Here is a 24,303-nt window from a genome sequence, read left to right as displayed (position 1 = left end):
AAAATAGGAAAAAAAAAAAAAAAAAACAGCACCGCGCACGGTTCTCTGCACTTCCACTCCTTGTAGCATTGCTTTCTCTGATTTGTGGTCCGCCCCCTCCACCTGAACAGACGCACGGAACTGCGTCTGTTCTCTGCTGTGCCCCCCAAGTCAGGCGCTAGTCCCCAAACCGGGACCATTTCTACCGTGACGAGGCGCAGCCCGGGGTCCCGTCCCAGCGGCGTGGCTCCCAACACGTCCATCTGGACACAGTGGCGTGCCCATTTTGCAGGTGAAAAAGGCACGAATTGGCTGGAGTCACGGGTGCCCCGGCACAATTCAGGTTCCCAGCCGCTTCGGGACGGCGCGGTCCCAAAGCCGCACCCAGGGGCGCGCGGGCGCTCAGCCCCCGCAGCCCGCGGAACGCGGTAACCAGGGACGCCTAAGGTCTGCGGGAGACCGGAGCTGGACAGCGTACTCTCTACGCATGCGCGCCCTGCCGCCCTGCCGCCCTTCCCGCCCGGCCCTCGAAATCCTGGGCCCCGCCCCCTCTGCGCGATCGACTACTGCGGTCCGGGCAAGGCCGCCTGAAGACACGCCCCTCTCCGCTAAGCCACGCCCACCCGCTGGCGTCCTCGTCTTTCCCCGCCTCCTCCAGGCGCCTGCGCACTGTAGGTTCCGGCGTCGGCTCCTGGCGCCTGTGGGCTGAGTGTGTGGCTTCCGGACGGGGCTAGGGAGCCGCCGTGCGCGGTCTGGGAGTCGGAACCCGGGGATCTGCCGCGCAGGCTGCTCTGACCCGGGCTCAGGGAGCCCCGGGGGCTCCCGCCGTCTCCGGGCCGACATTTCCTGGAGGCTTGCGCGGCGCCGCGGAGGCCCGGCTCCGATCGGCAGGTGACTGGGACGGCTGGAGCGGGGATGTGTGCCTGTGCGTGACCGTGGGGGTCCGGAGTGAGACCAGGGCGAGGTGGTGTCAGCGAGAGCGCCCAGTGAGCGCGAGAGACGGCCGTGTGTGAAAGTCCGGTCCGTGTGTGAGGCTGGGGGGGGGGGCGAGTGTGTGTGTGTGTGTGTGTGTGTGTGAGGGAGACCCGTAGAGGTGAGTGTGAGAGCGCGGACTGGGAGAGTCCAGTGCGAGACCGAAGTCTGTGGGTGTGAATGTGCACAGCAAAGGGAAGGCTGTGTCTCCGTGATGACTGTGCAGCGCTCACACAGGTGTTGTTTGGGAGTGCACAGACAGCTCCTGAAATGCTTCTCATCTCCAGGCTGCGGCTGTTTTCTGTACTAGTGGTTGCTGTTGGCTCGCATCTCCTTGGTGGCGACTAGTTACAGGAAAAACTAAGGTAGGATTAGAAGGGTTAGGACTTTCAGCCCCACCTCTTCCCTGCCTCTGGGAGGGGAGAGGGGCCGAAGGTTAACATGATCACCAGAGACCAGTGATTGAACCAGTAATGCTCAGGGAATGAAACGTCCATAGAAATTCCGAAGGGTTGAGTTCGGAGACCTTTCAGGTAGCTGAACATACAGGGGTTCCTGGAGGATGGCGTGTCCTTTCCCACAAAGCCTTGCTCTATGCATCTCTTCATCTGTATCCATTGTAATGCCCTTTATAAAAAATCAGCAAACCTAAGTGTTGCTTTGAGTTCCATAAGCCTCTAGTGGATTAATCACACTCAGGGAGGGAGTCTTAGAAACTGACTTATAGCCGATTAGTGAGAAGTACAGGTAGAATAATTTGGGATTCACTCTTGGCATAATGGGGCGGGGGCAGTCTTGGGGACTGAGCCCTTAACCTGTGGGATCGGACATTATCTGCTAATGCATAATGTCAGAATTGAATTGAGTTAGGGGATGCCTAGCTGGAGGTTGCTGTAGGATTGATTGCTGGAAAAACTCCCAGGTATCTGGTATCGTAAGTGTTCTGTGTTGTAAGAGGAGAAGCGGAGCTTGTTTTTCCTTTATATCGTCCGTGTGTATTTCAGAGACTGGATTGTGAAAATTGAGAGTGGTACTGAGCTCTGTATGCAAAGGAGAAATTGCTGCGCTTGTATGTGAAAAAGCAGCAACTATGTGAGGCTCCCTGGAGAGCCTGGGAGAGTGTGTGTGTGTGTGTGTGTGTATGACCACAATACTGGACTGGGAGAGTTCAGTTAGTGTGAGAGAGACACCAGTGAAACAGGAGGGTGTCTGTCTGGCCTGTGAGATTGTGTGAAAGTGTGTGTGCATCCCAGCACAACAGACTGGAGTGCTACAGTCAGTATGTATATTGTGTGTGTGAGAAACCAGATGGAACATGAAAGACAGGATGCGTTTGCCTCTATGTGTGAGAGACTAGAGCATGTGGAAATCAGTGTATCTCTGAAAGATACTATTGAGTATGTGTGTGAAAGGCTGCCATGTTTTTGTGTGTGAGGAGAGGGGAAGAAGACTTGTGGTTGTGTGAGATGAAAATGGGTGAGAAAAAAACTGCGTGAACCAGGGTGTTTCACCAGAAGGCTTCATAAGTGTGGGTGTGTGAGCGAGAGGTAAGGAGCAATGCGGTGTGGGTGTGTGTGAGAGAGTAAGGGTCAGGAATATATGGGAATCTGTTTGTAAGTCACCGCAAATACTTGTACCCAGAGCCTTTCTGAGACCATGGCGCATGTGACTGTGTATGGTCTGCTTGTGATTATATCTTCTATGTGATCAGGAAGTATGAGGGTACTTCAGGAAGTTCTAAAAAAATAGAATTCGAAGATGTCTACTTTAGTGCCAAAATTTTATTTAAAGATTTATTTATTTGAAAGAGTTACAGAGAAAGAGAGAGAGAGATCAATCTTCCATCCACTTGTTCGCTCCCCAGATGGCCACACAGCCAGGGTTAGGCCAGGCTGAAGCCAGGAGTTTCATCCGGGTCTCCCACATGGGTAGCAGGGGCCCAAAATACTTGGGCCATTTTCTGCTGTTTTTCCCAAGCCATTAGCTGGTAGCTGGATACAAAGTGGAGCAGCTGGGACACAGACAAGTGCCTATTTGGGATGCTTGCATTGCAGACAGCAGCTTTACCTGCTACATCACAAGGCCATCACCCCTCCCCCCACCACCAAATTTTTAAGCCCATGCATACAAGCGGTTTTCAGAAGGTTATGGAAAAATGTGTACTATGAAAAATATGCATGAATCTCAGTATTTTGGGCACAAAATGAGCTTACCTTTTTATTCTATTTTTCTACAAACTTGAAGTACTCTCATATATGAGGATCTTTTGTTAGTATCTGTGTCATCTTTATGCTTGAAATTTTGTCACTGTATGGCTGAGATGTGTATGGGGAGACTATCTGGAAGACTGATAGTGTTGGATTCTTTATGTGTAGAGCTGTTTGGAATTTTGAGTTGCTGGAATGAGAATCCTGGAATAGAATTCCCTGCTTCCAGGCTAAGAGTCCCGTTAAGAAGCAAAAGCTGAGGTGACTGGAGATCCTGACTAGAATAGGGAACACCCTCAAGTCTAAGTGCAGCAAGGGAAGTAAAGGAGCTGAGGACAGAGAAAGAAGGTTGCAGAACTGTGCTAAAGGTTGCACTGTTCCAAAGTAAGAGCAGAGTGAAGGACCTTGGAACAAGGGGAGAGAAGGCCACCTCTGGTGGTATTTAGGAGTCAGGTTTTTTTTTTTTTTTTTTAGATTACTTATTTATTTGAAAGTCAGAATTACACAAAGAGAGAAGGAGAGGCAGAGAGAGAGAGAGAGAGAGAGGTCTTCTATCTGCTGATTCAGTCCCCAGTTGGCTGCAATGGCTGGAGCTGTGCTGATTCAGAGCCAGGAGCTTTTTCTGGGTCTCCCACATGGGTGCAGGGGCCCAAGGACTTGGGCCATCTTCCACCGCTGTTCCAGGCCATAGCAGAGAGCGAGATAAGAAGTAGAGCAACCAGGACTTGAACCAGCACTCATATGGTATGCTGCCACTACGGGCGGTGGCTTTACCCATTATGCCATAGCACCAGCCCCAGGAGTCAGGTTTTTTGACCTGTAGACTGTCAGAACTTGAAAGTCTCAGAAATAGGAATCTCTCCACCTTTACCTATAATATATAGGAAGTGATTATTTCAAAAATAAATTAACGTAATCTATTCCAAGTACCTACTACTTTCTTTTTTCTTTATTCCTTCCTTTCTTCTTTCCTTCCTTTTCTTCCTTTCTTCCTTTTATTTCCCTTCCCTTCCTCAATCCCTTCCCTCTTTCCTTTCCTTTCTTTTCTTTTATTTTCTTTCCCCTTCCCCTCCCCTCTCCTTTCCTTCCCTTCCCTCTTCTTTTCTTCTTTCTCATCTGACAGAGATTTACAGTATTCCTAGTTCACTCCCCAAATGTCCATAACAGCTGGGCCTGGATGAAATCACGAGCCAGGACCTCAGTCCAGCTCTCCCATGTGAATGGCAGGGACCCAGGTATTTGAACCATCATCTGCTGCCTCCCAGGATACACATTAGCAGCAAATGGAATTGGAATCGAGGCCAGGACTCAAATCCAGGCTTTCCACCATGGGATGTAGGCATCCTTAGCAGTGTCATCACTGTTAACACCAAATGCCCATCCTCTTATTTTTATTTGTAATAAAACCAAATAATGAGACAGCAACTTTTGAGAAAAAAATAAATTTAGATCATATAAGAAACAGAGGTATAGACTATACCCCCTCAGTAGTCACAATTGCCCATCATCACCCAGTGATGTGTGCATGGGACAAAGAAGGCTGAGAAGAAGGGTAAGACAAACTTTAGACTGGTGATCTGATTGTGCAGGGTGAAGGCCTCAACTCTCACTGTCCTTTCTCTTCTTCCAGCCTTGCATTCACAGGACACTGCTATCTTCAAGAGAGAAACCAAGAGAAAGCAGAATGGCTGTTGAGCTAGTGAAAACCATGCCTCAGGTTGGTTGGTCTTTCTTTTCTTCTCTTGAAAGTTTCTTGCTGCTTATGACTTGGTAATTGTTTTTCTTTTGAGCATTTGCTTTAGAACATTCTCTGATTGGGCAAGAGCCCAATTCCTACTTCTCTGAGTAACCACCCAGTGGGTGTGTAATAGCTGAAGATGATGAGTATGTACATTTTTAGTTCAGTGTTTACCATTGTGAAAAGATTCGGTTTGTCGTAATTGGAATAGAGGTACGGCAGTGTAAGTGAGATGGGTTCCATGTTTAATGTGCATACCTCTGTCCTTAATCTGGAGCCTGCAGTTGGCATTGAAAGTAGGGCGAGGTCATGTGAAACGAAGCCCTCACTCTGTGGGGTCTGATACTTTCTCCAGCTAGGTAGTGTCAGAATTGAATTGAATTAGAGGATACCCAGCTGGCATTTTCTGTAGAATTGATTGGTTGTTGGTAGGCAGAAATCCCCACACATCTTGATGACCAGAGGTCAAAGAACTATTTTGTGGTGTTAGACTATAGGAGAGCTGTGGCATAGCAGGTAAAGCTGCCTTCCTGTAGTGTTAGCATCTCTTATGGGCGCTGGTTCAAGTCCCAGCTGCTCTACTTCCAACCCAGCTCTCTGCTATGGCCTGGGAAAGCAGTAGAAGATGGCCCAAGTCCTTGGGCCCCTGCACCCATGTGGGAGACCTGGAAGAAGCTCCTGGCTCCTGGCTTCAGATTGGCACAGCTCCGACCATTGCAGCCAGTTGTGGAGTAAACCAGCAGATGGAAAACCTCTCTCTTTCTCTCTGCCTCCTTCTCTCTGAGTAACTCTGACTTTCAAATAAATAAATCTTAAAAAAAATAGGAGAAACTGTCGTATCCTGTCACTCATCCTTGAATTCTTAACTTCCATTTTTCTCTACCTCAACAGTCATTTTGCCTTCTCTTGGTTTCTCTCTTGAAGATAGCAGTGTAATTAATCAGTTCTGTAATGGCCTTAGTTTTTTTCTTGGCTTCTATGTACAACTAGTGATTTCCTGTTGACACCTAGCCCATTTTCATAGATTTATTTTATGTATTTATTATAAATATGTGTCTATAATAAATGTATGCTTTTTTAAAAGATTTATTTATTTATTTGGAAGGCAGAGTTACAGAGAGACAGAGAGAAAGAGAAAGAGAAAGGTCTTCCATCCACTGATTCACTCCCCAAATGGTCGCAACAGGCCGGAGCTGCACCAATCCAAAGCCAGGAGCCAGGAGCTTCCCCCGGGTCTCCCACACGGGTGCAGGAGCCCAAGGGTTTGGGCCATCATGTATTGTTTTCCCAGACCATAGTAGAGAGCTGGATCAGAAGAGGAGCAGCTGGAACTCAAACCAGTGCCTATATGGGATGCCATCACTACAGGCGGCAGCTTTACCCACTATGCCATAGTGCCAGCCCCAAAAAATCATGTATGTTTTTGAAATCATTACATTATATGCTATTTATGTTATGTCTTGATTTACTTCATGCCAGAATAGACTTAAATTTTGTCCATTTTTTAATGGAAGACTTGTAACATAAATGAAAGTAGAGGGACAAGTTTAGTGAAATTCCCCTGCTCCCTTTAATCATTACCAACCAGGACAGACTGCTAATGTTTGTTTTTAATTTCACATCTTCCCAGGGTTATGTATATTTACAAATGAAAGAAAAATTGTTACATCCATCAATTTTGTAGTTTCACTAGATCAATTTTAGAATACCTTCTTAGCAGGCTGAGACTGAATATTGTAACTATACTGAAGATTCTTAAATTCAGTACCCACTTCAATTCCCTTCTGGTGTACTGTGGTATACTAGGAAGTTAAAAACTGCATTATGCAAGCTCCCTTGCAAATAGGGTTCTATGTATGATTTACATACCCTAAGTGAAGGCTTCTGATACAAGATATAGAAAGCAGAAGTAACAGGAATCAGAGATTGTGTGCAGTGAGATAGGATGTTAGGAACAGCATATTGGTAGAGGAGTTCAGTTCTTCTGGGGCAACAATGGCTGAAGTGCTATTGGTCAGATCACCCAGCATATTATGAGTGATACTGGGGAATGGGATTTTTGTTTGTTTTATTTATTTGAAAGACAGAGAGGTAGAAAGATCTTTCATCTGCTGGTTCTCTCCCCAAATGTCTTCAATGGGAGGTCCTGGGCCAGGCTAAAGCTGGGAGCCAGGAACTCAATCCAGATCTCCACTATGGGTAGCAGGGACCCAACTACTTGAGCCATCACCTTAGGGTGCACTTTAGCAGGAAGCAGGACTCAAACCGAGCACTCCTATACAGATGTTCTTAGCCAAACACCCAACCCCACAAAATAAGATATTCTGGAGGTGAGGAAACAAAATGTTGGTATAATTTTTTTTCTGACAGTATTATATCCAAACCTGGTTTTTCTGGAAATCCTGTAAGTTACCTGATTTAGAATTCATTTCATTGATTATAGGATTAACAGCTAAAAAAAAAAAAATAATCACTGGCTATGCATGTATATGGATAGATAACACATAAACATTTGGGAAAGGGTAATATAGATACTAAATTACTAACCCACAAGCACTAGCATCAGTAGCACTCAAATTAATTTTCCTATGACCAAATTATAGCAATTATTGGAAAGAATGAAATTAATTTTCCTATGACCAAATTATAGCAATTATTGGAAAGAATGTGAGCACCATTTTCTTGCATTGATAAATTCATCTCATAATTTTGTAAGAACGTGTGGAATGATGGTTTTCAACCACCTGTGTAGAAGCTGAAAACTAGAACTCAGGAAAACCAGTAGTTCACAGTGAAGCTTAAAATTTTTTGTAATGTCTTTATGTGAAAAATAAACATTTTTAAGAAGGTATGTACATCTACTAAAGTCTCATACATTGAGTATCTTTACATTATATCTTTGTTCTATTATTGTTTAAGAGCAAATTAAGATATCTACATAGCTTTGCTTCTATAGTTAGTTCTCAATATATTTGGTAACCTTGCAAATCAGGCACTGAATTTAAGACGACTTTTTTTTTTTTTTTTTTTTGACAGGCAGAGTGGACAGTGAGAGAGAGAGACAGAGAGAAAGGTCTTCCTTTGCCGTTGGTTCACCCTCCAATGGCCGCCGCGGCCGGCGCGCTGCGGCCGGCGCACCGCGCTGATCCGATGGCAGGAGCCAGGAGCCAGGTGCTTTTCCTGGTCTCCCATGGGGTGCAGGGCCCAAGCACCTGGGCCATCCTCCACTGCACTCCCTGGCCACAGCAGAGGGCTGGCCTGGAAGAGGGGCAACCGGGACAGAATCCGGCGCCCCGACCGGGACTAGAACCCGGTGTGCCGGCGCCGCTAGGCGGAGGATTAGCCTAGTGAGCCGCGGCGCCGGCCAAGACGACTTTTGTTTCCAAAGGAAATAAGCTTGACGATGAGAAATTACCCATAATACTTACAAAAAAATTTCTTGCAACCTGCTGATTATCATAACTGGACATCAGCTTTTTTCTTAGAATGTTTAAATCTTTCATTTCGACAAGTCAAAGTATATATTGCTTTGTATTCAAAGTCAGTATACAAGTTGCAGGGTTGCACGCCTACGCCACATGATCTCATATTACTTTAAGCTCACTTGAGTATAGCATGCAAGTTGTAAATGGCACAGCATAAAAAAAATGCATTCTGAATGTATTTGTTATTTGTATTGTTTTAGGAAAAAATTGGCCACATCATTTTAGTGTTCTTTTGGTTCTTCCCTGCCTCCCAAAAAACATTGGGATCCCATAGAGGACCTTTTGAAAAGGATCAATTTAGATATACTTGTCTTATTGGGGTTTTCTCGGTTGAGCCACAGGTATATGCCCTCAACTGAAGCCCTGTTTACTTCCCTGTGGCTGACCACCCATATTTCTCCATGCCACAAAGTAGAGATCATCACCATTGTATACCAGTCATGTGTGGACATGGTTGGTCAAGAAAGTATTTGTGTCATTTCAGGACTTGTTGACATTCAAGGATGTGGCAATATGCTTTTCCCAAGAGGAATGGGAATGGCTGAACCCTGCTCAGAGGCATTTATACAGCAGTGTGATGTTGGAGAACTATCAGAACCTGGTATCACTGGGTAAGGACCTTTTTCCCCATGCGTAATTGAGAGTCTACCTTATAAGACCATTTACATTTTTATTTATTGAACTGCTTTTATTACATATGAGTCAGAATGGAATCTGGGAAACAAAGAGAATCTTCAGAGATTTGTTGAAAATTTCAAATTTAGAGTCTCTAAATTTGAGACATAATGGATATTCCATTGCTATATTCTCTTGGCACTTGAGAACACAGGACATGATGTAAATCTTAACAGTCTGTGTGTTTCATCGTTCAGTCTGTCCTGCAGTATTATTGTTATCACCACTAGGCAGTAACAAGTTTTGCTAAGAATGTAGCTAAATTACTATAAATCCAGATTACTGCTTTTTTTTTTAAAGATTTTTTTTTTTTTTTTTTGAGACAGGCAGAGTGGACAGTGAAAGAGAGAGAGACAGAGAGAAAGGTCTTCCTTTTGCCGTTGGTTCACCCTCCAATGGCCGCCGCGGCCAGCGTGCTGTGACCAGCGCACCGCGCTGATCCGATGGCAGGAGCCAGGTACTTATCCTGGTTTCCCATGGGGTGCAGGGACCAAGCACTTGGGCCATCCTCCACTGTTCTCCCTGGCCACAGCAGAGAGCTTGCCTGGAAAAGGGGCAACCGGGACAGAATCTGGCGCCCCGACCGGGACTAGAACCCGGTGTGCCAGCACCGCAAGGCAGAGGATTAGCCTAGTGAGCCGCGGTGCCGGCCAAGATTTATTTATTTATTTGAAAGTCAGAGTTACACAGAAAGAGAAGGAGAGGCAGAGAGAGAGAGGTCTTCCATCTGCTGGTTCACTCCCCAATTGGCCACAATGGCTGGTCTGCACCGATCCAAAGCCAGGAGCCGGGAGCTTCTTCCAGGTCTCTCACATGGGTGCAGGGGCCCAAGGGCTTAAAAAAACAAATAAGATGAGTATAGAGTCATTGAGCTTAAAGTCAATAGAAAATTAAGCCAATAGAAATTACTTCATGTAAAAAACAGAGGAAAAAACGGTTTTAAAATGTGAACAAATGACTAGAGCCTAGGGAGATTACTGACGCCATAAACAAGAGTGTCAAATTGTTAAATCAACAACAGGAGTCACTGTGTACTTACTTCTCATGTGGGATCTGTCCTTAGTGTGTTGTCCAGTGTGAAGTAATGCTATAACTAGTACTGAAACAGTATTTTACACTTTGTGTTTCTGTGTGGGTGCAAACTGATGAAATCTTTACTTAATATATACTGAATTGATCTTCTGTATACAAAGATAATTGAAAATGAATCTTGATGTGAATGGAATGGGAGAGGGAGCGGGAGATGGGAGGGGTGTGGAAGGGAGGGAAATTATGGGGGGGGGAGCCATTGTAATCCATTAACTGTACTTTAAAAATTTATATTTACTAAATAAAAAAAAAATGGAAAAAAAAAGAGTGAACAAATCCTGTTACCAAAGGATTTAGTTTTGGTGTAAATGACGTCCCAAAAAGATGAGGGAGCAGAAAAACAACTTTGAAGAAATAATCACCAAAAGTTTCTATATTTGGTGAAAGACATAAAATACAGTTTTAAGAACTGCAATACAACACAAATAGGATAAAAAACCTCTCTAGAGAACAAAAAGCTGGCTTAGTGAGTGAGGTGCCCCAGAGGTTAGTTAGCATGTTAGCTTCCCTAAGAGTGGAAACTTGAAGCCATTTGCATAGTTTGTGTTTGGCTGATTTACTTATTGCAATTTAACAAAGACACAGATTTTAAAAAGCAATATTCTGGGAGCCAGTGCTGTGGCATAGGAAGTCAAGCCGCTGATTGCAGTGCCGGCCAGTTTGAGACCCAGTTGCTCCACTTCCGATCCAGCTTTGTGGTATGACCTGGGAAAGCAGTAGAAGATGGCCCAAGTCCTTGGGCCCCTGCACCCATGTGGGAGACCCAGAGGAAGCTCCTGGCTCCTGGCTTCAAATCAGCACAGCTCCAGCCATTGCAGCCAATTGGGAGTGAACCATCAGATGGAAGACCTCGCTCTGTCTCTCTCTGTCTCTGTTTCTATCTCTGTCTCTGTGTGTGTGTGTGTGTGTGTATAACTCTGACTTTCAAAAAATAATAAATAAATCTTTTTTAAAAAATCCTATCTGCTAATTTCAGGGTCTGTATTATTCAATGTGTATATCCATGCCTTTTCTTCTGAATATAACTCATTTTTCCTGTTTCTTATGACTAGTAATTTTGGCTTTTATCATAAACACTGTAAATAAAGCATTCTAGAGATGAGATTTTGTCATATTCCTCTGAACAATATTGTTTTTAGTTTTTATTTCTTTAAAGCAGGAATTTAATGACTCAAACTCAAAGTATCTCTAAGGGCCCTTTAAAATACATAATTTAGTATTTTCTAATTAGCCTCAGAAAATGCTGGTCTAGATTTCTGTCCCCCAGCCCCTTAGAAAATAGATTAACTTTTATAGAGTTCACTCCTAGCAGTCCAGCTAGACTATTCCAGAGTTTTAAGTAATTTATCCTTCAAATATATTTCTCTCTTTATCAAGTCATTCCTAGAATTTCATTGCATCAGAATTAAGGAATTGGCTTATACTGCTGAAATGACCCAAAATATGGCCCATTCTCATATTTTCTTTATATGTAGGAGTTTGCATTTCTAAGCCATTTATGATCTCCTTATTGGAGCAAGGGAAAGAGCCTTGGAAGATGAAAAGTGAGATGACAAGAACCTCATTATCTGGTAAGTATGGGAGAACCAAATAGGGAAATCCTTTCTAGACAATGACTCAGCTTCTCAGAAATTCTTCTTTAGCCTTACATGCCTGTGGGGACAAATATGTAAAGCTTTACTAACTCAGCATCTTCTCTTCTGCTTAACTCCTTTCTAATAATGCATTTTGTAAAAATTCTTATCCAGCTCCTTCCCATTCCCTCACTCCCTTTACCATGAAGATTCAGGATTTCTTAAGCCTTTTCTTCATCCTGGATTTGATGCTGGTTACAATTCATATTGGTTAAAATCTTTTTTTGCTTTTCTGATGCAAATAGGAAAAACTCAAACTAGCACATTCTACATGATCAGCCTCATTTTAATTCTCTAACTTCTTACTCTTACTTTTTAGCTTTTCGTTAGAGTTTAGTCCAGTTCTTTAAACCAAGTGAGGTACCCAGGTATGTTTCAAGTAAATTGTAGGTGTCCCAGGGCACTGAATCTCTCAACCTAGGAAAGACCAAATGGGTGTAGAGGAGTCTTGAGTTCCAAGTTTGGTTAACTCAGGACCACACACCGTATCATGTTCTTCCCAAGGGAAGTTGCAGTGTATAAGTTATATGATTGCTGGGGTCTCTACAGATTTTTGAACAGTAGTAATGATACACTGGTGTTGAAACAAAGTTAACCTGGCTATGTATGAAAGAAAATAAATTAGTAGTGGGAGAGATTAGAGGAAGAGAGCTTAATTTACAGTCTTTTAGTTAATACAGGTATAAAATAACATTACTTTTACAGACTACTTTTCCAGGACCTCATTGTCCTATACTTGGTTTCCTTAATCACTTTTACATTTTAAAAAACAAATTTTTATTTGGAATGCAGAGAGACAGAGAGAGCACTCCAAACTTGATCACCTCAAATGCTTGGATTGACCGGAGTTTGGCCAGGAATAAAGGCAGGAGCCAGGAACCCAATCCAGATCTCTTATGTCATTACTGCTGCCTCTTAGGATCTGCATTAGCAGGAAGCTGGAGTCAGGAGCCAGAGCTGGAAATTGAACCCAGGTGTCTTATTGTGGGAAGTGGGCATTTTAATCAGTATCTGAATGGCTGTGCTAAACACCTACCCCCTTAATCACTTTTCCCATGTTCTTTTATAAGTTCTCATTATCTGGGATCTCCTTGTATATTTCCCACTTGAGATTTCCTGGGCATAATAGATGTTGTGGGATTCATTAAATAGCTTTGAATCTGCTTCCTCACTTTAGTTGTTTCATTTGTTACAGCTCATGATAATGGAAATTGTTCTCATACATCTTTCAGATGGAGAACCTCTGCATGAGACACAAGGGTCATCTCTGAAGCAGTTCATGTATGATGCTATGTTAATGGAAGAGATTACCAGCTTTGGGCTTGAGTGTTCCACTTATGGAAGAAATGAGAAATGTAAAGACCTTTTTGGAAGGCAGATTGGAGATCAACAGACAATTAGCAGGCAAGAAGTAGTCACTCATAAAGAAGTCTTCACGAAGGAAACAGTCCGCAAGTACACCAGATCTCGGAAATTTGTCCATATGGACGATATAGAAGACAGTGTTTACAATCACAAGTCAAATAAGAGAGGCTTTTCCAAAAACTCCAAGGTACTAAAATACAAGAAAGTCTATGCGGGAAAGAAACTGTTTAAATGTATTGAATGTGAGAAAACCTTCACCCACAGCTCATCCGTTACTGTTCATCAGAGGATTCATACTGGTGAAAAACCATATGAATGTAAGGAATGTGGAAAAGCCTTCAAACAAAGTCATCACCTTGCTCAACACTGCAGAACACACACTGGAGAGAAACTGTTTAAATGTAAGGAATGTGGGAAAGCCTTCAGGCAACCAGCACACCTCGTTCAGCATCAGAAGATTCACACTGAAGAGAAACCCTATGAGTGTAAGGAATGTGGAAAAGCTTTCAGAGACAGCTCATCCTTTGCTCAACATCAGAGATGTCACGCTGGCAAACTACCCTATGAATGTAGTGAGTGTGGGAAAGCCTTCAGATACAACATGCCCCTTATCTCCCATATTAGGCGTTTCCACACTGGAGAGAAACCTTTTGATTGCATTGATTGTGGGAAGGCCTTCAAATGTAATGTGTGTGGAAAGTCTTCCCGCAGTGGTTTTTCCATGACCGTACATCAGAGAATTCACACAGGAGAGAAACCTTATGAATGTGATGTTTGTGGGAAAGCCTTTAGCCATCGTATGTCCCTCATTGGTCATCAAAGAGTACATTCTGGGGAGAAACCTTATGAATGTAAGGTATGTGGGAAAGCCTTTAGGCAAAGTACACATCTTGCTATTCATTTGAGAATTCATACTGGTGAAAAACCCTATGAGTGTAAGGAATGTGGAAAAGCTTTTAGAGACAGTTCCCAGCTGGCTGCTCATCAGAGAATTCATACTGGAGAGAAACCTTATGAATGTAAGCAGTGTGGGAAGGCTTTCAGACAGAGGGCGTATCTTGTAAATCATGAGAAAATTCATACAGGCGAGAAGCCGTATGAGTGTGAGCAGTGTGGTAAAGCCTTCAGCCATACTGCCAGCCTCATAAGGCATAAGAGAATTCATACTGGAGAGAAACCCTATAAGTGTGCTGAATGTGGGAAGGCTTTTGCTGACACATCTACCCGCGCTCAGCATCAAAGACTTCATACTGGTGAAAAGCCCTATATATGTGTTAAATGTGGAAAGGCATTTAGAACAAATACACATCTTAATTGTCATCAAAGATGTCATACTAGAAAGAAACCTTAAATGTAATGCTCATAGCAAAGCCTTTAACCATTGTTAGTCCTTTACTGAAAAACCGTTTGACTATTAGGAACATCTTCAACCAGATTGGACACTTTATGTGGAAGATTTTACACTGGCGAGAGATCTTAGTGAGTGGAAGGAATGTGGAAAAGTCTTTAGAAGAAGCACTCACATTGTTCATTGTTAGTTCGTGTTATCTTCTGAGGCGTCTGTTTCTTTCCTACTACCCACTCCTGTGGATGTATCTACTAAATATTCGTGGAATTCACCTGCTGCTTTTGATTCCATTGGCCTTGTCCAAAAGATATTCATTTCACTATCCCAGTCAACTGTAACTGTTCTGTCACACCTTCTTTTTTCCCTTTTCAAGTTCATTTTTCACATTAGAACCACAGTGATCTTTTAAAAATATGAGTAGTTCTATTACTTTCAAAACTCTTGTTGCTAAATTTTAAAACTCTTTGATGCACATAAAGTGTTTAGCACCATGACTGTTATTGTCTTTAGGTGGAGAGCACCCCTCTAGTAATTAGGAAAGACATCTGCACACAGCACACCTGGAGGCCACAAATTCAGAGTTCAGGGAATACATGGAGATAGCAAGGGACATATGGGCAAATGCACTAGGGTATTATCCACAGATTTCCCTGTTGATTTCCAGGAGCTAATACTGTGACTGAAAAGTCACTGTGGCATATTTCCACAGGCCACTTAGGCCACTTTAAATCTGTGCGCAAACTCCTTGAGCGCTCTCTTTAAAGGAGGTAGTAGAAAGTTGATAGCCCAGTCTGCTAAGTGAGAAAGATGTTTCTAAGTTTGTATCTCTGGGCCAGCACCATGGCTTGCTTTGCTAATCCTCTGCCTGTGGTGCCGGCACCCCATGTTCTAGTCCTGGTTGGGGTGCCAGATTCTGTCCTGGTTGCTCTTCTTCCACTACAGCTCTCTGCTGTGGCCTGGGAGTGCAGTGGAGGATGGCCCAAGTGCTTGCGCCCTGTACCCACATGGGAGACCAGGAGGAGGCACCTGACTCCTGGCTTCGGATTGGTGCAGCACCAGCCATAGCGGCCATTAGGGGAGTAAACCAACAGAAGGAAGACCTTTCTCTCTGCCTCTCTCTCACTGTCTTAACTCTACCTGTCAAAAAAAAAAGTCTAAGTTTGTATCTCTGGCCACTAGCCTGACTTATCTGGGTATGTATAGAATTGGAAAGTGTTAAGTATGAGCCTTGATTCTGATAGGGAAAAGTTAAAACGTCTACTTAAAATGCTGAGACAATATAAAATTCTAAGAATTCACTGTTTCATACTGAATGCTTGACAGATGTGAAGATCATGGTTCTTCAGAGTATTTAAAATTTATTTTTAAACAGTGAACTCTAGAAAGCAGTGTATCTATACTAGGGGTTTTGGAATTGAACATCTTAAGGTGGATGATGATTAGCACATATGATATGTTTAAACTTTAATATAACAATGTAGTGGCTTTCTCATGACTAATGCTTTTTTCCCTTGTTGATGAGGAAATCTGACCTGATACATAGAGCATGATTTGAGATGTGGCCAGAACTCTGGCCATGACTGAATTTTCTGGGAAGAATAGATGCATAATTATTTAGTCAAGGCAAACAGAAATTACCACTATTTAACTAAAGAAATAGAGAACTTGAGTGGTGTATTCCTATTTCAGGACCTACGTTCACAGATTTTAAATTCCAAGGATCCATTATGTTGTTGTGGAATATAGAACAAAGATTAAAGTGTCCTAGTATCAAACTGAGGAAAATAAAATTACAGATGAATATACTCAGGATTTTATATATAGTAAAGAAATAATTAACCTTTATGGACAGAATAGAACTTTTGAATAAACAAAATAATTTATTCCTGGAAGTTTGTTTCAATATTGTAAAGGTGTCGGTAAATTTACTCAATTCCAACTACAATGTAATTGCAAAATATGTTGACATTTCTGAAAACCATATAGAATGGTAGTTGGCAAGCATAATAAAAAATTTTTAAATGTCATATACCCATGAGTTTAGTATGTTACAAAAGTGACATTTTCGATGTGTTAGTGGGAAAGACATAATTAAATGATCTTTGACAAGTATAGATGATTTGCCGAGTGGTTAAAATGTAGGTTTGATTGCCTATGTCTAGTATCAGAGTGCTTGGGTTTGAGTCCTGGCTCTGTTCCCAATTACAGCTTTGTGAAGTGATAATGCAGACCCTTGGATTCAGCAGGTGGATGGCTCAGTACTTGGGTCCCTACCACCCATGTGGGAGAACCTGATTGAGTTCTTGGCTCCTGGTGTCAACCTGGCCCAGCCCTGGGCCATTACAGGCAAGTTAAGTGAACAAGGGGGTGGGAACACTGTCTCTCCTTCTCTGTGTCTGAACCTCTCAAAACAACGAATATTTTTAAAATGACCTTTGATAGTTATCCAACTGGAAATAGCTTCACATTTTACCTCTCCTAGAGAAGTTCCTTCAGTATACATTAAAGACCTAGTAGGAATCAGTACTGTCAGATGCCACATAATATTTCAGGCAATGGCACAGCATACAATGGTGGCACCAGTAGCTGTCAGCACATTTCTCAGAATGTGTCTCCACCAAGTGACACGTGGCTTTTAATATTATAGAAGAGAATATAGAATATTGCTATCCCTAACCACTGATAGGTTCAAGAAAGCTTTGGTAGGCAGGAAATTCCAGAAGCCAGGAGGGAGAATGACAGGAAGGATCATGTATGTAAGATTTAAGCCTTTTCCATGGAATGATACACTATGTAAAGCTAAAAGGGGTGCAGTAGGCAGAGAGTTTAAACATCGAAAGGATATAGTTCTTATTAAATTAGCTGTTGGAAAGCAGGACAAGGTGCATAGTCTGGCAAACCATATCAATAGGCAGCTCTTGGAAAAAGAAACCAAAATAGATAAAATAGAAATTCTGAACCTCAGCAATGTTCATATAAATGTATTTTTTAAAGATTTATTTTATCTGAAAGAGTTACAGAGAGAGGTAGAGCCAGAGAGAGAGAGAAAGGTCTTCCGTCCACTGGTTCACTTCCCAATTGGCCACAATGGCTGGAGCTGCACCAATCAGGAGCCAGGAGCTGCTTCTGGATCTCCCACGCGGGTGCAGGGGCCCAAGGACTTGGGACATCTTCTGTCATTTTCCCAGGCCATAGCAGAGAGCTGGGTCGGAAATGGAGCAGCTGGGACTCAAACTGGCACCCATATGGGATGCTGGCACTGCAGGCTGGGGCTTTAACCCACTGTACCACAGCTCCAGCTCCTGTAAGTGCATATTTTAAAGTCCTTCCCACTCCTCTGACAGACACCAGCAGAATATGAGTATCTAAAGGTTAGATGATGCCAGTATTGTCCAATACATGAGAAGCCATATTTTAATATAAGGATACATTAGAGGAAAGCCACTTGGAAGGGCAACGTGATGTGTCAATATTACGAATGTAATCACCTTTGCCATATTTCCATATCTAGTAACTTCTTGAAAAGCAACTACAGGAGCAGATACATAATCACATTTATTATAGAACTGTGAAAAATTTGGTACAGAACCAGTAAATTTACCACAACAACTATGGAAAGTTGAATAGGTTATTCTGCATTCACTGGAAAGAGATATTCACACAAATGTCTTGCTGTATATGAACTGAAAATAATTTTCATAACTAACATTGCATACAAGAACCATAAAGTTAAAATTCTAAGACTACATAGAAATATGTCAGAAAACATGAAAATGGGAACTACATAAACAACTATGCACACAAAAAATCCTCTGGGCATCTGGATGAGTGGCTCTTTTCGTCATTCCATGAGGTTGTTGCCGTCTGTTAAAGGCTACACAAATTTTCCTTGAGACACCGGCAAGCGTTGAATATGAGTCATCCCTTGACCATGACTTCAAGACGGGATGTAGATTTTTGCTGCTTTGCTCCCTAGACGTGATGTGACTCGTGTTCCTGCCACGCTATATCTGATAATGGTACTTTCATTTTAAAGTTCTTCTTTTGCCGTCAACCAAAGGACCAGTAGGGAAATTAGCATTATTTATTTAATGAGTTTCAGGCAAGACATCCTTGGGGAATGCGGATGGTTATTTGGTCACTGGGTGCCACAGAGCCACGGCTAGGACTGCTGGTTTGGAAGAGCGGATGCGAAGGAGGTAGCTGGCAGCGTTTGCCACAGCGACTGGAACTCAGTCCAGCTCTGAGCCTCTTCCGTGAGACTCCAGCGGCGGAGGGGAAATGCAGACCTTGTGTAGCTCAGTCATCCTGGGTTCCAAGACAGCTTGCTCACATCACCGAGGTCACGAGACTTGAGCAAAATGAGGCCCTGGCACTGGGTGTGAGGTCAGCGCTCTCAGCTGTGGTGACGAGGCCCCCCACGGCTCTGCAGGCCACCTAAGAGACAGCTCTAAATATGAATGAGGGGCCCTCCAAAAGGTCGTCTGAGGACACCTCGTCTACTCCCCCTTGGCACGTGTCTCAGTGGCAAATGCCCGCGGGAAGCCAGGGTCCAGGCCTCGCCGCCGCAGGCGTCCACCTTCTCCAGCCCTGCCGCTGCGCCTGCACGCCCCAAACCCAGCTCCGACTCCCAGGAGCCCTTGGGATGCGGCTGTGTATCCGGCGTCGACAGCATGGCGGGAGGCAGCCCCGGTGCGGGAGCCGGGACGTCGCTCCGTGGGCGCCTTGCAGTCGGCCTGCCGCGTCGCCACCCCGGCTGGGGACTACGTTTCCCGGCGGGCGTCGCGCAGCCCCGGCTAGGGACTACGTTTCCCGGCGGGCGTCGCGCACAGGGCCCGCCCGCTTCCGGCGGCGAGGGCTGTGGGGCGGGAGCCGGGGGCGGGGCGGGGCGCGGCCCCGCGGGTGGCGGGCTTGCGGGAGCGCGGGCGGGCGCCCGGCTCTGGGCGCGGCCGCGGGTGTGGCCGGGGGTGTGTCTGCGGGTGACCGGCGGGCCCCGGGGCGTGTGCGCGGCTCCGGTGACATGAGAGCCACGGCGGGCGCGAGGGCCCGTGAGGGCCCCCGCACAAAGCCCAGACCGGGTCGCGGCCCAGCGGCGGGGGCTCCGGCAGCGTTGGGGGGCTCCGCCCGCGGAAGGCCGCGCTCCAGGAGCGGGCTCGCGGCCGGGGAGCTGCGTGGAGCCCTGACCGCGGGGCCTGCGCTCGCAGGTGAGGCTGACAGGTGTCTGGGCTGAGCCGGGGGCGGTGCCGGGGTCGTCCTCTCGGGGTGCGGGTGGGTGGGCTTGGCGCGACCCAGGGGCTCAGCTGCTCGGGGGCCGGGGGAGTGCGAGGAGGCGGAGATGTGACCGCTCAGCTGGGCCCCGGACTTGTCCAAGCTCACGCTAGCCAGACCTTCCCCGCCTGCCTGCTCCCAGGGCAAAGCGACCCCCACCCCCGGCGGCCCCTGGGAAGGGTGGGGAGCAGGTCCCACCCCTGGGTCTCTGACCTCTTCGCTCTCCCCTCGCAGCCCTGCCTTCCAGGGACCCTGCCCCCCTCCGGGACGGAGGGCGCAGGCAGGAGGCCATGGGGACCCGAGGGAAAGCCATGTCCCAGGTGAGTGCAATGCAGGCTTGCTCTTCGGTACTTTAGTTCTCTGAGCATTTGCAGTTTCTAGCGAAGTGTGCTGGGCGCTCACGTTTCGGTGAATGATGTACTAGAGGTGTAGGCTCAGCCCGCCTGGGGCCTCCGGCCCGCCTCCTCCTCCTCCCTGGTCACCAGTGTCATTCTTCCTAGTGAAATAACCTGGCCTTCCCTCTACCCTCCCATCCGGGACTGGGGTCAGTGGACTCGTCGGGGGAACCCAGCAGCCCTTGTGCAGTACCCGGGCTGTCAGTACCGACTCGGTGCCAGCCCCTGGAGAAGTGAGTGGTTAAGCCCAGGCCTCCACCCCAGCAGCCAATGGCCTGTTGACAGTCACAGAAGCAGTGAGACGGTGGGAAAGGACAGTTCTTGTCCCAGCACTGTGGGAGTGGACTGGAAGGGGCTCCCAGCTTCTGGCTGCTCAGAGGAAGGGTAGGCCACTTAGCAAGGAGGCGATTGTAGAGCCAGGCCTTGAAGGCAAAGATGCTTGGTAGCAGAATAGAGAAGGGCAGCATTTTAGGTAGAGGAGGAACTATCTGAAAGCTGTTTTTCCCAGTTGGCTTTGTGACTTTTTCCCCCCCTCCCCTCCCCTCCCCTTCCCTTTCTTTTTAAAGATTTATTTTTTTTTTTATCTGAAAGGCAGAGTTAGAGGGAGATACAGAGAGAGAGGTCTTCCGTCTGCTGGCTGACTCCCCAGATGGCTACAACAGCTGGGGCTGGACCAGACGGAAGCCAGGAGCTTCATCTGGGTCTCCCACATGCAGGGGCCCAAATACTTGGCCCCTCTTCCTCTGTTTTCCCAGGCACATGAGCAGGGAGCTATATCAGAAGTGGAGCAGCCGGGACTCCGACCAGTGCCCACGTGGGATGCCGGCATTGCAGGTGGCAGCTTAACTTGCTGTGCCACTACACTGGCCCCACTGTGAGTCTTCTTGAAATACTACTAAATATGTTTGTTTCTGTCAGCTATGTCTCATGAATATGCTGCAGACAGCTCATAAGTATATGAACCAAAATGAAAAATAAAAATTTGAATCATGGCTGCTCTGCGCCCGATCTGGCTTCCTCCTGGGGCACACCCTGGAAGGCAGTATATGGTAGCTTAGGTACCTGGATCCTTTCCATCCACCTTGGGGACCCAAATTGAGTTCTGGGCTCTGGCTTCAGCCTGGCCCAGCCCTGGTTGTCATGGGCATTTGAAGAGTGAACCAGTGGATGGAAGATCTCTGTATCTCTGCCTGTCAGATATTTTTTAAAATGTACTGGTTTCCAGTTGTACCATCCTAACCCATCTTAAGTGGATGCCTGGGCACTATATGTGGAAGTTATTTATCTCTCGGATCTGGAGGCTGGAAGTCCACGATGGGGTGATGCCATGTGTGTGGCCTCTGGACAGGGCTCCCTTGGCTGTGTCACACGTGGCAGATGGCATTCATGTGGGAGGGAGGGGCGACATGATGGGAAAGGCTTCCAGCCACCGCTCAGGGCTCGGGGGTTGTTGTGTGCTTTTTATAGCACTCACTCTGCAGGACCGGCCAGCATCTTAACAAGACCTCTATTAGTTCTTCCTGAGGGCCGGGCTGCACTGGCCTGTCCCCCTTCCTCGGCCTCACTACCACCTGTCGCCTGAGGGATCAAATGTCCAGCACGTGGGCCCTTTAGTCACACTCAGACCGTAGTGCTGGGCCTCTGATGACTGCCACGTGGCCAGGCATGGGGCTCAATTCCAAGTCCCTTTTGACAGTCATTGGGATTGGAAGTAGCTGTGGGGATGGCTCTTTCACTGTAGAACGGCAAGGTAATGAGCATGCTGGGCTTTGGCTATTCCCCCTAGAGCCGAGGCAGCCACAGACGTATGTATGGCCAGGGCTGTGTGCCAGTAGAACTTTACAAAAACCAGGCGGCTGCCCAAGGCTGACACTCAGCTTGTCACTGGCCGCTCCCCTGGGCCCTTCCCAGCACAGCGGCGAGAGGGCTGTGTGCTCCACACTGCCCACTGGCTTCCCTGGAGGAAGGGCAGCCTCCCTGAGGGGCAGACAGAACGCCACATGTCCTGGCCCCTGTGGCCTTGGGCTTCTGCTGTCTGACCACCTCTCCAAGAACTCAGCCTCCCGCCCCCGTTCTTCACATCCCTGTTCTGTGTTGCATTTCCTTTGACCTCTTCTCAACAGGCCATCTCTTTTCCTTAGATTATCTGGTTTTCTTGTATCTCATTCCCATACTTCAGGAAGTTTTGCCCCAGACTCTGAAACAGAATATGTGTATTGCATGATTGTTTGAATATAGTCTGTTTGAAAGTTAGGGTCATGGGGCCGGCACTGTGGCGCAGTGGGTTAATGCCCTAGCCTGAAGCGCCAGCATCCTATATGGGCGCTGGCTGGTTCAAGTCCCGGCTGCTCCATTTCTGATACAGCTCTCTGCTATAGCCTGGGAAAGTAGTGGAAGGTGGCCCAAGTCCTTGGGCCCCTGCACCACGTGGGAGACCCAGAGGAAGCTCCTGGCTCCTGGCTTCAGATTGGCGCAGCTGCGGCCAATTGGGGAGTGAGCCATCATCCATCTCTCTCTCTCTCTCTGCCTCTCCTCTCTCTGTGTAACTCTGACTTTCAAATAAATAAATAAATCTTAAAGAAAGAAAGAAAGAGAGTAAGTTAGGGTCACACAGAGAAAGAAGCAGAGGGAGAGAGAAAGAGAGACAGAGAGGTCTTCCACCTACTGGTTCACCCCTCAATTGGCCGTAGCAAACGGAGCTGCACCGATCCAAAGTCAGGAGCCAGGAGCTTCTTCCGGGTCTCTCACACGGGTGCAGGGTCCCAAGCACTTGGGCCATCTTCTACTGCTTTCCCAGTCTATAGCAGAGAGCCGGATTGGAAGTGGAGCAGCCAGGACTCGAAGCAGTGGCCACATGGGATGCCAGCACTGCAGGTGGCAGCCCCACCCACTATGCCACAGCGAAGGCCCCTGAATATAATCTTAAAGTTCTCCTGTGGCCAGCATTTTGCTGTTTATTATAGTGTTAGAATAACCATTCTTTTTCATTTTAACTTTTCAAATTTATGTAAATGGAGCAAATTGCATGTATTTCATATATACAGTTTTTTAGAAAAATATTTATTGATTTATATGAGGGGCAGAGTTAGAGAGAGAGAGAGAGATCTTCTATCTGCTGATTCACTCCCCAAATGCCACAGTGGCTGGAGCTGGGCCGATCTAAAGCCAGGAGCTTCTTCTGTGTCTCCCAGGTGGTGCAGGGCCCAAGGGCTTGGGCCATCTTCTGTCATTTTCCCAGGCCACAGCAGAGAGCCAGATCGGAAGAGGAGCAGGTGGGACATGAACCGGCACCCATATGGAATGCCAGCACCGCAGGCAGAGGCTTAGTCTGCTATGCCACAGCGCCACCACCATACATACCTTCCCTCCCAAATGTGAAAATATGCCTCATCCCTGATTATAATGAGAATATATTCCTAGAAGTTTTTTTTTTTTCCTTGTAGACTCGAGTTTCTTAAGCTTAGGTGAAATCAAAGTACTACTAAAATTAAACGTACGGGAAAGGCGTTTGGTGAGCATTGGAGATGCAGCATGGGACACCTGGTTTTAGCTCCCAGCTTTGCTCCTGACGCCAGCTGCCTACCAGTGTGTGCTCTGGAAACAGCAGGTGATGGCGGGAGTGCTGGAGTCCATGACACCTGCATGGGAGACCCGGACTGAGCTCTGGCTCCTGGCTGACCTGGCCCCGCCCAGCTGTTGTGGGCATTGGGGAACCAGCCAGTGCATGGGGGATCTCTCTCTGACTCTATGCCTTTCAAATAAATAAAATGTGTAGACAGAAATTTAAAAATAAATACATAGAAAGAACAATAGTAGAGCCTCAAAAAATAGAATTCATACTTTAAGAAATAGTAAACTGAGAAAAATATTAGCAAATATTCTTTCATTCATATTTTTAAAAATTAACTGCAGGCAGGTGTTGTGGGCCAGTAGGTTAAACCTGCTTGGACACCCACATCCCATATCAGAGCCTCATTCAAGCCTCCACTGCTCTGAGCTCCTAATCCAGCTTCCCACTGATGTGCCTGGGAGGCAGCAGATGGCAGCTCAGGGACTGGGTCCTTACCACTCATGTAGGAGACCTCGGTAGCATTCCTGGCTCCTGGTAGTAGCCTGGCCAAGCCCTGGCTGTTGCGGGTATTTGAAGA

At 46.2% G+C, this 24,303-nt stretch overlaps 2 protein-coding genes across 8 annotated transcripts in view; both read left to right on the top strand.

Moving 5' to 3' along the window:
* Positions 1–629: 629 nt before the first annotated feature.
* ZNF471 (zinc finger protein 471) lies at positions 630–16,519 on the top strand. Of its 6 annotated transcripts, none has more exons than XM_070063450.1 (5): positions 630–870; positions 4,789–4,875; positions 8,866–8,992; positions 11,621–11,716; positions 12,975–16,519. In XM_070063450.1, exon 5 carries the CDS (start codon positions 12,978–12,980, stop codon positions 14,493–14,495), a length of 1,518 nt encoding a protein of 505 aa, XP_069919551.1. In that variant the 5' UTR covers positions 630–870; positions 4,789–4,875; positions 8,866–8,992; positions 11,621–11,716; positions 12,975–12,977; the 3' UTR covers positions 14,496–16,519. The 6 variants fall into 6 exon arrangements, with proteins under 6 accessions (XP_069919551.1, XP_069919552.1, XP_069919549.1 ...); XM_070063447.1 differs by having other exon boundaries at positions 631–870; positions 13,012–16,519; XM_051837169.2 differs by lacking the exon at positions 630–870 and adding an exon at positions 1,169–3,902 and having other exon boundaries at positions 13,012–16,519.
* Positions 16,520–16,790: 271 nt separating this feature from the next.
* Positions 16,791–24,303, top strand: part of LOC100345548 (zinc finger protein 470) — a 108,116-nt gene continuing 100,603 nt past the window's right edge. The window contains exons 1-2 of one of the 2 annotated variants that reach the window (XM_070063409.1): positions 16,791–19,696; positions 19,995–20,080. In XM_070063409.1, coding sequence (XP_069919510.1) covers positions 18,949–19,696; positions 19,995–20,080 — 834 coding nt within the window. In that variant the 5' untranslated portion in view covers positions 16,791–18,948. The remainder of the gene's footprint in view (positions 19,697–19,994; positions 20,081–24,303) is intronic. The other variant, XM_070063408.1, reaches the window with a different exon arrangement.

This window comes from Oryctolagus cuniculus, chromosome 18 (genome assembly GCF_964237555.1).
Source record: "Oryctolagus cuniculus chromosome 18, mOryCun1.1, whole genome shotgun sequence".
Classification (NCBI taxonomy): Eukaryota; Metazoa; Chordata; class Mammalia; order Lagomorpha; family Leporidae; genus Oryctolagus; species Oryctolagus cuniculus.
Note: the sequence above shows the minus strand (reverse complement) of the source record. Positions and strands in the feature narration are given on the sequence as shown.